Source organism: Sciurus vulgaris (assembly GCF_902686455.1).
Source record: "Sciurus vulgaris genome assembly, chromosome: 1".
In the NCBI taxonomy this organism is placed as follows: Eukaryota; Metazoa; Chordata; class Mammalia; order Rodentia; family Sciuridae; genus Sciurus; species Sciurus vulgaris.
Genome location: NC_136461.1, coordinates 1,190,522 through 1,204,175, shown reverse-complemented (window position 1 = coordinate 1,204,175; position 13,654 = coordinate 1,190,522). Strand labels below are relative to the sequence as shown.

General features: G+C 56.0%; 1 protein-coding gene across 9 annotated transcripts in view; it reads left to right on the top strand.

Moving 5' to 3' along the window:
• MORN1 (MORN repeat containing 1) overlaps window positions 1-13,654 on the top strand; it is a 48,176-nt gene that overhangs the window by 6,382 nt on the left and 28,140 nt on the right. For all 9 annotated transcript variants that reach the window (XM_079149686.1, XM_079149683.1, XM_079149688.1 and 6 more), the window contains 2 exons: window positions 6,496-6,592; window positions 7,162-7,272. In XM_079149686.1, coding sequence (XP_079005812.1) covers window positions 6,496-6,592; window positions 7,162-7,272 — 208 coding nt within the window. The remainder of the gene's footprint in view (window positions 1-6,495; window positions 6,593-7,161; window positions 7,273-13,654) is intronic.

The window sequence follows — 13,654 nt, the reverse complement described above, 5'->3', positions numbered from 1 at the left end:
GAGCTCAACTGGGAGCGAAGCGAGCGGGCCGACTCGTCGTGGTGTTGGCGCCAGTGCACGCGAGTCCTCTGCCGAGCCAGGCACGAGCACCTGCCAGGGCAGCCTCCCAGAGGAGCCAGCACTTGAGCTGAGACCGGGAGGGCGTGGACGAGCGGCCACTAGAGATGGAAGGGAAGCACCTGTGAGGCTGTGGCACAGTGAGGGCAGAGGCTCAGGGGCAGAGCAGGCCCGCACGGCAGAGGACAAGGCCAAGACCCAGGAGGGCCACGTGGCCCAGAGGCACAGGGGAGTGAGTGGCGCTTCCCTCCTGGCATCACAGCACCCTGGGAAGAAGCCTGGAAAGGCCCGCTGGCTCTCGTGTGGAGAATGGCAGGTGAGAGGACCCCGCACCCCGTCGGGAGGAGGTGCGTGCTGCAGGAGCAGAGGTGAGGGCTCCCTGACAGGTGGGCGTCAAGGCAGGGTGGCTTGTGGTTCCTGGCCTGAGTGTTGGGAGGAGAGCGCACCTGCTGCAGGTACAGCAGCAGACAGAAGCTACCGTTAATGTCACCAGTGGAAATGTGACACAGGGTCGCTGGCCAGGAAAAGGGGCAAAGGAGCAAATACGGAAATGGCAATGTGGGAGTGCCCCAAGGTGCCTCCAGGACAGGTGGCGTTGGCCTGCAGCCCCGGGGCCTGACCGCAGGGCGAGCTCCCTCCAGTGGGGGTCAGGAGCCAGGAGGGGCGGTGCTGGGCTGCTCACAGCCGGAGCTGTCCCCAAGTGGGTTGGGAAGCGCCAGCCGGACCAAGGGCCTGGGGCCAACCCTGTAGAACTGGGCTGCCGGCAGGGATGGTGACCATGAGGCCCAGGGGTCCCCTGAGCGTCCCGCAGCCTCAGCGGGAAGGAGGCAAGTTCAGGCCTTGGACAGCTCCAGCCCCGGCTGAGAGAGCTGCCAGGGCCCCTGTTTCACGGCAGTGACCTGGTGGTTGGACTCCTGTCAGAGTCAGAGCTGGGTGGAGGGCGGTTCTGAAGGAGAGGGCCAGCTGCAGGAGCTCGAGCAGCAGTGCCCACTGGCTGCCCACAGCCACCGGACCCCAAGACAGTCATGGCAAGTCTGTAAAGAAGCCACATCTGCCCAACTGGGCCACGTGTCCACCACACAGGACCTGTCTTCCCAGCCTGCCGCAGGCGGCTTGACTCGGGCATGATGGGAGAGCACACAGAGCCACGAAGACCCTCCTTCCCGCACTGTCCCCTGCCCACAGCTGGGCCACCCGTGCAGAGCTGGGAGGAAGGAAGACGTCACTGCTGCGTGACAGTCCCCTGCTCAGCCCCTCACTGCTGTCAGTTCATGCCAGCCTCAGCCTCCTCTGTGACAGGCCATCACCCTGTTTTGTAGATGGAGAAACGGAGGCCCAATTGTGTCTCCCAAACCAGGAAGTGACAGAGGGGCCCTGAGCTTCAGGGGAGATGGCCCTGCTGGGTCCCCTCAGGGCCTGACTCACCAACCAAGGACAAAGGGAAGCTGTGCCTGCTTGGTGGCCAGGACAGACCCCTTAGCACGCCAGAGTTGGGGGAAGCAAGAGTTGGGGAGCAAGGTTTCATGCTCCTCCAGCAGAGCCCTGGCTCCAGAGGCAGGTCTGTCCCCAATCGCCACGGGCCTTGCTGCCCTCGGGTCACCAGTGAACTCAGCTCTGCCCCACACTGCCACCCTGCCTTCCCTCCTGAAACCCGAGACTGGGGACTGGCCGAGGCAGTGCAGTGCCACCCGCAGCCAGGGCATCTCCACCAGAGGGCAGCCCAGCCCCACTCACCAGCACCACGCCGCCTCAGGCCTCCATTACCGCTGAGGTGGGAATGGCTCCTGTCAGGGCCCACCAAGAAAGCCAGGAAGCTCAGGCCTGCCTGTGGTTGTGACCTCCCCGTCCTGGGACCCAGAACCTGGAATTCCACAGGATGTTTCAGGAAGGCTTCACCCCCTGGTGGCCTGTGTGTCCTGGTAGTCAGGACCCAGTCGCCCATCTGCAAACCCTTCATCAAGCCCTGTGCACACACCCCTGGCTGGCCTCTGACCCTGTGGCAGACCAGTTGGGGCAGGAGCCCAGAGCAGTATCCAGAGGAGGGGAAGAGACAGCCCCCAGCCTCTGCCTATGCTACGTTGGCCTGTGGCCCAGGCACTGCATCGCATCAAGAAGTGATGACAGCTGCAGCCAGGGACACAGAGTGACCAGGGGACCCAAGAGTGCACACATGGGCCCTGAGTTCCATGTCCCTCCAACCACCTTGTTCAAGCGGCCCTGGTACGACTGAGGGAAGGCACCCCGCTCTGGACCAGCGTGGACAAGAGCCCTTTCCTTTGAGAATAATCACGGGCAACATGCGGGCGATGTGGCCTGTGCCGCCTGCTGGCTCTTGGCTGCAGCTCCAGCACCACACACTGAAGCCCTCTCTTCTACCTGGGCTTGTGCTGTGATTCTGGACAGAACCCTCGCACAGCTGCGTCTGGCCTTGTGGGCCGGTGCTCGGCTAACCCCTGGGAAGCCCACCAGCAACACTTCCCACTTATTTTGGGTGCAGCTTTGTTTTCTGAGAAGACCAGGAAGTAGCAAGTCCTCCCCTCACCGTTCTGCTCTGCCTAGGCCTTCCACCCGCCCGGAGTTTGGCCCCGGCGTCTCCTATCAGCCCGTGATTTCCCGGCTAGTACAAAAGGATTCAGACCCAGGGCCAGAGGAGCTCAGGCAGAAGTCAGCAGTTACTGCAGGTGAGCTCAGAGCCTGCTGGAGACCCCTAGGGACATTCTTCACATTGGGGCAGGTGACATGGGAAGGCCCTGGAGGACCCCAGAGCAGTGCACTGGGGAGAGCGGCTTGGTGGAGGGGGCCGCCTGTGTGTTTGAAGGAGCGCGGCCTGTCTGCAGCGGTGGGCTCCCTACAGCCAGGGGAGGGGGCTCCAGGAACACTGGCTGGCCTCAGCGGGAGGCCTGCTGTCTGGTATTTATGGGCACCTTACCTCCAGCAGTCTCCAGCCTCCCTCCTCACTTGACATCTGTGGGAATACTGCTCCAGAGAGACCCAAGGGCAAATGGAGGCAGTGCCTGAAGCCCCCTCCTGCATCCTGTGCCACTGCCCTGGGGTCAGGAGGGCCAGGTCCATGAAGGCAGGGCTGGTGACTCCAGGGTGCATCCACACAGATCCTGGGCAGAACTGCGGGTGTCGGAGCATCTGTGCCCAGCAGTGTCCTTTCCACACTGACCCACTCCACCTGCCACAGTCACCACAGGAACTCTTAGGGCAGTGCTTGTGCCAGGCTCAACGTCCCCACCACATGTGGGTGTCATTGATATCAGGACACCAGATCTGTTGACAGGAAGTCCCAGGAATATGCAACCAGGACCAGAAGGTGGAGCAGCACCCCACGGATCCCACCATTCATTGGGAAGTGAGGGGGCAACCTCCATGGCTGAGGAGCAGTACACATCCCACTACCATGCCCAGGGCCCAGGAAGAAGGTCCCAGGCACTCCTCACATGCGATGTACCCATGGGGGACTGGGAGGCCCTGCTCTCAGCTAAAGGCCTCACCTGGCCAGGTCCGAGGCTGGGCTGTGATTGGGGACAGTTCCTTCCTTCAGAACATGTTCACCTGTTCACCCTCTCCACCCCTGCCAGGCCCTTCCTGCTGTGATAGCCAAGTCCCTGGCATCCAGGGAGGGCCAAGGCAGGCAAGAACCCTGAGAGAGGGACTTCTGAGGCATGGCAGCTGCAGAGTCACCGCTGATTAAAATGTGGGAGAAAACAAGCGTCAGCTAACTAGAAAGAGCTTCTTGACGCCAGGTGCAGTGGCCTCACCTGTCACTCCAGCGACGCGGGAGGTTGAGGCAGGAGAATGGCAAACTCAAGGCCAGACTCAGCAACTTAGCAAGGCCCTGTCAAAAACAAAAAGGGCGGCAGCGCACCCCTGGGCTCCCTCCCCATGCTGTGGAAAGTGCTTCCTAGATGGAGCTGGACGCTTGTTCTCACGGTTCATTCAAACGGGTCTGTCTGTGGCTGGACAGTGCCATCCCCATCCCAGCCAGTGGCATTGCTTGTCAGTGTCGCAAGGAAGCTGCTGAACACATGTCCCATCCGTGGGCTGCGCTAACCCGGCCCCAGGAGCCACAGCACGGTTGCGATATGGCTGCTGCTGGGCAGGGCAGGGCATTGCTGGGGCTGGCACCGCCTCCCTCCTGAGGTCGCCTTGGTAGCTGCAGGAACCCTTGCTCACGCTCATGCACGCACCGCTCCTTGGTGTTGGCTCTCTCTGCTCCCCAGGCTTGCTTTGTTGGGTGTGGACAGCCAGTCTTCCCTGGCTGTCCCTATTGTCACCACCCTCCTGTGTCCCCCCACTGCATACCCGTTGTCACCTGGGTGCCAGGCAGCAGCACTGCTGGGAGGCAGGAGAACTGGTGGGGCCCACCCCATGGGCTTGGGTCAGCAGCATTGTGTTCCACCCCTGGCCCAGCCTGGGGCTGAGGTTGCCATGTGATGGAGCCCACCCTGGACACCCAAGGAGCCAGAGGCACGACAGGAAGTAGGTGGCTGCTCTAGGGCACGTGACTCTCAAGTCCAGGCCAGCCTGGCTCCATTGCATTTTGGGCTGCTTCAAGGTGGCCACAGGACCCCATGTCCATGCCGTAGTGAGGAACCCCTGCAACATGCAGGTTAAGACATGGGCTTGTACAGTTCCTGCTTTGGGCATGCATGAACTAGCAAGCAGGAGCGTGTCTGAGTGTGGGGTTCACGTCTGTGCAGACGGCACTGCACCCCGGTTAACTGACCGGTCTGCTGCGTGCCCTGCGAGGCCCCGGAACCATGGCAGGGTCCCAAGATTCCAAGGGTGCCCTTCGCAGCCCCCCCTCAGCAGTGGCAGCAAGCACTGTGGGTGGTGGGCAACATTGGCCATGCTCGAGTGGCCCCCCAGGAACGTGGTGGCTGGGGGCTGCTGGCAGACTTGCACAGGGCCCACCTCACCATCCGCCCGCAGCAGGCAATCTCCACAGCTCTGCCAGGGTCCTGCCTGGTCTCCTTGCCTGGCTCTTCTTGCTGTGGTGCCCACCTGTGGACAAGCGCGTGTCTCCACCTCCTTCTCTGAAGGCCCCTGGGGCATGGCAGGTGGAGAAATCCCTTTGTGTGCCTGTCCCATGGTGTCTCTGCAGACCATGAGGGCTTCCACCAGCCGTGTGCCAAATCATGGCCTCTGTGGAGAATTGGAACAGGAAGGAAGGAGACCAGAGGCAGGAGTGAGGACAGAAGTCCCAAGAGTGGGTGGGAGGCTGCTCAGGAGGAGGAGCCAATGCAGGCCTGTGGGAAGTGTAGTCACAGGACCAAGAAAGCCAGGCCAGAGTGAGGACCCACGTGCAGGCTCCAGCAGGGCCCTGCTATGCAACTCCTAAGCCCAGAGCCCACTCCCGGCATCCGGCCCCAGGCCCTGTTTACCACGTTCACGCAGCCCGACTCTGGGGGCTCAGGTCCATGGTGCATGGATGGGGAAGGACCACCCAGGGCTCGGAGCCCCTGTAAGCTGCAGCTCTCCTGTTCAGAGGACCATGGGGCTGGGGAATGAGTGACTCCTGGCAAGTGTGTGGCACTGGCGCTCCAGGAACGCAGCCAGTGGGTGACCATGGGAATTAGGAGCTGTCTGTGCTGGGCTCAGATCTCAGGTCTCACTGCCGGAGGGACAGGGCCACCATGAGGCCCTCAAAGCCCTCCTCAGGGATGACCTGCCAGCTCTTGGGAGGAAAACTGCTCAGATCAGAAAGGGGCAAGGTCTGGAGGTACCAGCTGCATGAGGACCACAGCTGTGAGCTGCCCACCAGAGGGGCAAGCAATGGAGCCGCCTTGGCCAGTTTTCCCCTTGCAGAAGTAATTCATAGTCAAATAAATCACCATTTGCCCTCCAGATTTTCCATGGAAACACTTTTCCTGCTCTTTCACCTCACTGTTCCACTCTGTTGTGCGTGTGAGCTGGAGACCAATGTATTGTGAGGGGCGCAGGGACCTCCAGGCCCAGTGGGCCTGTGTTCACGCTGTTTGTGTTTTTTTTAGGTGGCGGTGGACCTTTATTTTATTCATTTATTTATATGCAGTGCTGAGAATTGAACCCAGGGCCTCACACATGCTAGGCAGGTACTCTGCCACTGAGCACAAGCCCAGCCCCATCATGCTGTGCTCTAATGGAACTTGCAGCCTAAGGGGATGAAGGTGCACCTTGTCCGGCAGCGGGGGTCCGTGGGCTCGGGCTACAGGCTCCCTGTGGTGCAGCCACAGAGCTGTGTCTCTGATCGGAGCTCTCCGCCTGTTATGCGCTTGTACTTCCTGGTGTGTTAAAAGCTGAAGGGTCAAGCAGATTGGACAGCATCCTAGCAAAACAGCACCTTGCCACCCAGGAAAGCACTGGCCTCTGGTCCTGGAGGCTTGGAGCTGTGCAGAGGCCCCGATCCCTGTGGAATCAGCCTCTGAGGCCATCCTGTCCTCTCTGCAGGGACAGTGGCACAGCGATGTCTTCAGTGGGCTGGGCAGCCTGGCCCACTACTCAGGAGTCACCTACCATGGGCTGTGGATCAATGGCCACCCAGTGGGTAGGTATCCCCGGCCTCCCCACTGGCCTGTGGGTCTGCTGTGGGGCCAGGTCTGGGGCTGGCCTCATTCTCTCTCAGGTGGCCCTGGGAAGTCACAGTAGGGTACTGGACCGCAAACACGTCAGGCAGAGTCTGGGAAAAGCATGTTGTAGTTTGATTTCAAAAGGGCTTATGGACACAGAGAGGCCTCAGGTCGGACCACAGACCCCTCTGCCACTGGACCTCCCAGCCACAGGCATCTGGAGTGGCCTGGTCATGCTCTGCTGCTTCCCCAAGTGGCCTTGGTCTGGTTCCCCTGATAATTCTTCACTCTGATGTGACCACAGGGTAGTCCATGGCCTACAGAGGGGCTGGCCACCTCCCTGGACTGCCCTTCCTGCTCCTCTGTTGCCCCCAGTGGCACCTGGGCAGCCTTGGCCCCTGTGGCCCTGTGCACCAGCTGGGCTCCTGCACTTGGGCTGATGTCACATGATGCCGTTTCCTGGCCAGCTCCTCTGACAGGGCACGAGAGGGCTGGAGCCATGGGGGTCGGCCGTCCCAGCCACCAACGCTGCTCTGCCTTCCCCCAGAACAAGCCTCGAGGATCGTGATTCTGGGTCCGGAGCTGCTGGAAGTGGCCCAGGGAGCCCCCTTCACGCTGCACGTCCAGCTGCAGCAGCAGCATGGGGACCTTGCCAAAGGTAAGCACCCCAGGATGGCGCCTGCGCCTTTCCAAAGATCAGAGGTGAGATGCCTCCAGTGCTTCCTGGCTCCAGTGGTGACTGTGCCCATCAGTGGCCCAGACCTAGCAGAAGCAGCGGGCCTCGCCACCCTCCCGCTGGGGGCAGCCTCGTGTATGCGTGAGTGCATGTGGCGTGCATGCCTGTGCACTGTTGCCAAGGGCAGCAGGCATCTCAGAACCAGGAGGGAAGAGGAGCTGTCGTCCGGCTGAGTTAGCCCGTCTCTGGGTGGTCAAGGAGGACCATGTCCGCCTGCTTCTCGGGAGCTCACCTCCGTTGCTGCGAGGGATGGGCCCACACTCCCAGAGCCCTCCCGCCGCTGCGGTCCAGCCCAGCCTGCACTGTGGTGCAGGCCACGATGGGAGGCTGAGGCATGTCAGACGGGTCTCCACCCGTCTGTTCCACAGCTTCCTCAAGCCTTTGTGTTCATGCCGAGAAACTACCCATACTAAGCAGGTCTGGGGTCTTTAGTCAGCTCTCAGATCTGGACGCCACCACCACAGCTGACCCGCCCTTGGAACATCTCCCTCCCCCGGAGAGGCCCCTGCATAGGGCCCAGTCCCCACCCACCCCTGGCAGGCTCTAGCCTGTCCTCTGACTGCACATTTTCCTTCCTGGACGCTCGATGTGGATGGAAGCTCACTACCTATGGCTCATGCTCTGTCCTCCTCCTGGATGGTGTCCAGCTACTCATGTGGCCGCTTCCTCAGGGTCTTCCTCCTGGGGCGGCCCCTGCAGTGGGCATTCAGGCCGTCATGGACGGTGCACTGTGAACAAGTCTGTGGAAACCTTGCTCTGCTTCTCCTGGTGGGCACCTCGGAGTGGAATGGCTGGCCCAGGGGTAGACTCGGGTTTGACTTTGAAAGAAACTGTCCACTGTGTCCAGACGGGGCCCCCTGCCACCCCTCCAGTGTGCCCATCCTCTGGTTGCTCCACTTCCTTGCCGGCTTGGAATTCTCTGCTTGGTCACAGCCATGGTCCCCACGTGCTGCCTCCTGCAGCTGGGGTTTGCCTTTCCCTGACCAGCAGTGCAGGGCAGCTCCTCGTTGGCCAACTGTCCATTCTGGATCTTCTTTGGAGAAGTGTCTGTCCAAACACTTTACCCGTTTTAAAAACCTGGGCTGTTCGTGCTCTTATTTTTGAGTTAGAGTTCTTCGTGTGCACAAGCCCTTTATCAGATACGTCTTTGCAAATGGCCTTTCAGTCTGTGGCCCCTCTTTTCACTTTCCAAATGCTATCCTTTCCACAAAGTCTTCAATCTTGTTGCAGAGACTGCCCTTTCCCCCTATCGAACAACCTTGGTACCTTCGTGGGAGGTCGGTTCACCCTAAGAGCCAAGGTGCCTGCCTGGACTCGGTCCTGTGACCCGATCTGTGTGTCCATCCCTATAAGGCAAAGCCTGTCTCTGCCAGGCCCACGCCATCTCCATCATGGTAGACTTCAGTGCACTTTGAAATTGGAGACATCTTCAACCTTATTTTTCTTTTTCAAAATGAGTTTGGCTATTCTGGACCATTCACATTTCCTTATGAATTTTAGGGTCGACCTTTCGATGTCTGCTGGACTCCTCAGGATCGGACTGCATCCTGGGGAGGACTGCCGTCCAGCGGCTGCTCACAGTCCAGAGCACTGCTCTCTCTCCCAGGGTTCGATGTTTTCATCTTGTTAAATGGGTCATTCATAATGTGACATTTATTATTAGATGTTTGATAAATTGTTTGATTAATATGATTATTGATGGTCACTCGTGAATTTATCCGTTATGTTCTTTTCTCCATATTGTGAGTGGGTTTGGGTGTTTCGTGTCTTCGACTTGGTTGGACTCAGATATCAGTTCTGAGTTTCTCTGTGGATTCCTTAGGAGTCTCTGAATCCATGGATTTGTGCTGTCCGGACGTACTCATGGTCTTGCTCTCCCCTCAGCCTGAGGGTGCTGCGCTGTGCTCTCCACTGCTGGATTTCACATTTCCACGGGCAGTGTGGGAGGCCCCACTGTGCGCAAACTCACAGCATCCTCGCGGTGGTTTTGATTTGCATTTACCTAAAATCTCACAATGCCAAACATCTTTTCAGGTGCCTCTTTCCCATTTGTGTCTCTCCGGAGAAATGTCTATTCAGATTCTTTGTCCACTTAAAAAATGGGCATTTTTTAGAGTTCTTGTGCATTTTTCAGAGTCCTTTACGTGTCCTTGATCAGATCCCTCCTCAGATACCTGCTTTGCATATGTCTTTCCCCATTCTTTGAGCCGTCTCAGTTTCACGATGGTGCCCTTTGAGACACAAAAGTTGTCTGTCTTGTCGTTTGCTGGGGACTGAACCCAGGGGTGCTTTACCACTGAGTCACATCCCAGCCCTTTTCATTTTGAGACAGGGGATTACTAAATTGACCAGGCTGACTTTGAACTTGCCATCCTCCTGCCTCGGCCTCCCTAGTTGGTGAGATTACAGGTTGGCCTCCATGCCCAGCCTTATTTTCTTGTTTCTGCTTACTTTAGAATTAATTTGCTCCCCTTTTTTCTAGTTTCTTAGGGTGAAAGTTAAGGTTTTTCATTTCAGACTTTTCTAATATAAAGGATTATTACTATGAATTTCCCCTTGAGTACTACTTTAGCTGCATCCTTCAAATTTGAAATGTGGTGTCTTTATTTTCATTCAGTTCAAAATACTTTATGATTTCCTTTTAATTTCTTTTTTGACCCATGAGTTATTTAGAAGTGTGTTGTTTCATTTCCAGATATGTGGGGATTTTCTAGAGATCTTTCTTCTATTGAATTCCAACTTAATTCCATGTGGTTAGAGCCATACTTTGTATGTTTTGAATTCTTTCAAATTTAATTGAGTTTTTATGAGTCTGTTTTAGTGAATGTTCTGTGTACACTTGAGAAGAGTGTGCATTCTTTCGTTGGATGGAGTACTCTATAATTGCCAATCAGGCTAACCTTGTTCTTACAGGCTGAGCATCCCTAATCCAAAGATCTAAAATCTGGGCTGGGGATAGAGCTCAGTTGGTAGAGTGCTTGCCATGCAAGCATCAAGGCCCTGGGTTCAAATCCCCAGCACCACAAAAAAAAAAAAAAAAAAAAAAAAACAAAGATCTAAAAATCTAAAATCCAAAACACTTTGAGGGACAATGTTTTAGATTTCAGAGCATTTCAGGTTTTGGCCCTCTGCATTAGGGATGCTCAACAGGTAAAGTCTTTTCAAATATTCCAAAATCTGAAAAACTCCCCAACCTGAAAGATTTCTAGTCCCCAACATTTTGTGCAAAAGATGCTCAACCTGCACTGCGATTTAAGTGTGGTGTACTCTTGCTGGTCCTTTGTCTGCTTGTGCTGTCAAATACTGAAAGTGGTGTATTGACGTCTCTCACCGTAATTAGGTCTTGCCCATCTGCCATCCTTTCTATCCATTTCTGCATCTGTACTTTAGAGCTGTTATTGGGGCGTGAATGCTTCGGGTTTTAGGCCATCTGATTTCTTGACCCCTCGTCATTCAGGAATCGTCTTCTTTACCCCTGGCTGGGTCTTTGCTTCGGTACCCACTTCCTGTGACGTCAGTGCCACAGTGTTTTCTTCTTCCTTTGACTGTGTTGACCTGGTGCCTTGACCTGCCCTTCTACTTCTGGCCAGTTTGTCTTCCTTCACAGAGTGGTTGGAAGGCAGCATACAGCTGGGTCTCACCACAGTTGCCTTCAAGTGATTTCATACTACTTCACACATCAGAACTTTGTGAGAGTCTCCTTTTTTCTCCACTCTCAAGTTTTAGGCTAATGTTTTCATACATCTTTTACATCCACATATATAATAAACTCCATAACATAGTGGTGTTATTTTTGTTGAAAATGTCACTTACCTCTCTCTTTTTTTTTGGTAACGGGGATTGAACCTAGGGGGCCTAACCACTGAGCCACATCCCCAGATCTTTTCATTTTTTATTCTAAGACAAGGTCTCATTAAGTTGCTTAGAGCCTCACTAAGTTGCTGAGGCTGGTCTTGAACTTAACAATCCTCCTGCCTCAGTCACTGGATTTATAGGCATGTGACACAGTGCCCATCCATTTGTTTTTCAATAGTATTTCATAAACAGAAAAAAATCTTACCTATGCACATAACTCCTATCTCTGGTCCTTCTCGTTCCTTCCTGTAGATCCAGATTTCCATCTGTTATCACTTTTCCTCCTGCCTGAAGGACTTACTTCTCAGCATTTCTTGTAGTGCAGGTTTGCTGCTGATGAATGCTTTCAGGATTTGTCTGGGAGCATCTGGACTTCACTCTCAATTTTGTAGCCACGTTCCCAGGCATGAGCTCTCCGTGTGTTCAAGACCTCACTCCATTGCGTTCCAGTCTGCTGTTTTCCTTCCCCTCTCTCTCTCTCTCTCTCTCTCTGTCAATTGTGACCTTTCACTTTGGTGGCCTTTGAGATTTTCCCTTGATTGCAATTTGATGATGATGTGGGAGTGTTTCCCGTGTGTTTCTTACGCTCAGGTCTCACTGAGCTCCTTGCACCTGTGAGTTCATAGTTCTCGGCCTCCTTTCTTCTCCACATGTTAGCCATGTGCCGGCCCGTTTGCAGGTTTCTCCCTCTTTTCCTTCTTTTTTCCCCGTCTTCCTTCCTTTTTTTTTCTCTTTTCTCTCCGTGTTTCGTTTTGGGTGGTTTCAGGAGCTGTATTTCCAAGTTCAGAAGTCGTTCCTCCTGTGTCTGTCTGTTGAGAACCAGTGTTTCTTCGGCTCGCGTGTTGTCCTGCTCACGTCTATATGCTCAGCCTCGTTCCTTTTTATGTTTTCTGCCTCTCTTCACGCTGAACCAGTGAGCATGTTGTGATGACCACCTTTCTCGTGTCCCGACACTGATGCTTGCACTGTTTTAGTTCCAGAGTGGTTTCGACGGCTTTATTTCTCTCCTCCTGTGGGCCACGTTCTCTTGCACTCTTTGCATGCCTGGTAACTTTGATTGGATGGCAGACATTGTAGATTCTGCCTTCTTGGAGCCCATATATTTTTGTACTCCTATAACTGTACTTGAGCTTTGTTACAGGGCAGAGTGGGGTTACTTGAAGACAGTTTAGTCCTTTCAGTCTTGCTTTTATGATTTGTGAGGCAGGTCTGGAGGAAACTCCATCTAAGACCAGTCATTCCCTGTCCTAACACAAGACCTCTCTGAGCACTCTGCCCAGTCCCCCATGATTTTCAGCTGGGCTGAGGAGACAAACTCTCTGATCCTGGGAGCCCCAGGCCCTGTCCCCAATTCTTCCAGGTGGCTCTTTCCTTGGCCACATGAGTCTCCTCACAGGTGTGTGCTGATCTGTGCTCAGCTGAGAATGTGGGGGCCTTGCAGGCCCCCAGGGTCTCTCTCCTCTCTCTGCCGTATCCTCAACTCCATGCCTTGTTCCCCCAGAGGCTCAGCTCGTTTTCCTCAACTGAAAGCATTTTCTGAACAGCTACTGGGGTACAAGTTGACCCTCTTCCTGCCACCCCAAAGGGGAGCCCACCTGGGGTCTGCCACTTCATCTTAAGTCTCTTCTGAGTCTTCAGGAACCCAGTTGCTTCCAAGCTCCTCTGTGAGTCTGGAAGCCTGCCCCAGAGCTCTGCATCAGCCTGGGAGCTCAGGACTGGTCACCCCTTCCTGCCCACCAGGCTGCACCTCCAGCCTGCACTCCCGGCATGTGCTTCTCTCAGTTGGGTCCTCCAAGTGTGGCTGTTGGGTCCTACAGCCCTGTCCTCCAGAGCTACCTGCAGCCTGAGGTTCCCCAGGGCCGGGAGCAATGGGTAAGAGCAGCAGTGTCAGCAGGGTGACAAGGACTGCAGGCGGAAACAGGCCCCACACAGGCACTCTCTGCGGTCCTGACCAGCCACAGGCAGGGGTGCAACATGGTGGACCCACGAGCCAGCTAGCAAAGACAGGCCCTCCCAGGAAGTGTAGGTGGTTGGTACCTGAGGACTGCAACTAGAGATTTGTGGCCCAGGGTTCCATCTGCAGATGGCTCTGGAGGACAGGACCAACGAACAAACACCGCTGTCCCTGTACATCACGAGCACAGATCCACCAGGCCTGCTGAGGCAGGCAGCAGAGCTGGGCATCCAGCCACGCCTGGAAGACCCATCAGAGAGGAGTTCTGGGAAACAGGGCAGCAGCTGGCTGCTAAGGGTCGAGGCACCGGTACTGGGTATGTGAGGAGGCCCCAGAGATCCCAGGACCAGGAGACCTCTGCAGGGCAGACCCAGAGGAGGCCAGGGGAGGCCAGCTAGGGTCTTTCCAGGCAGCCACCCAGGCTGAATGTGGCCGTGCTGAGTGGCGAATGGAGTGTGACAGATCCACCACGTGGGTCCGCCCCAGGTGGAGCCC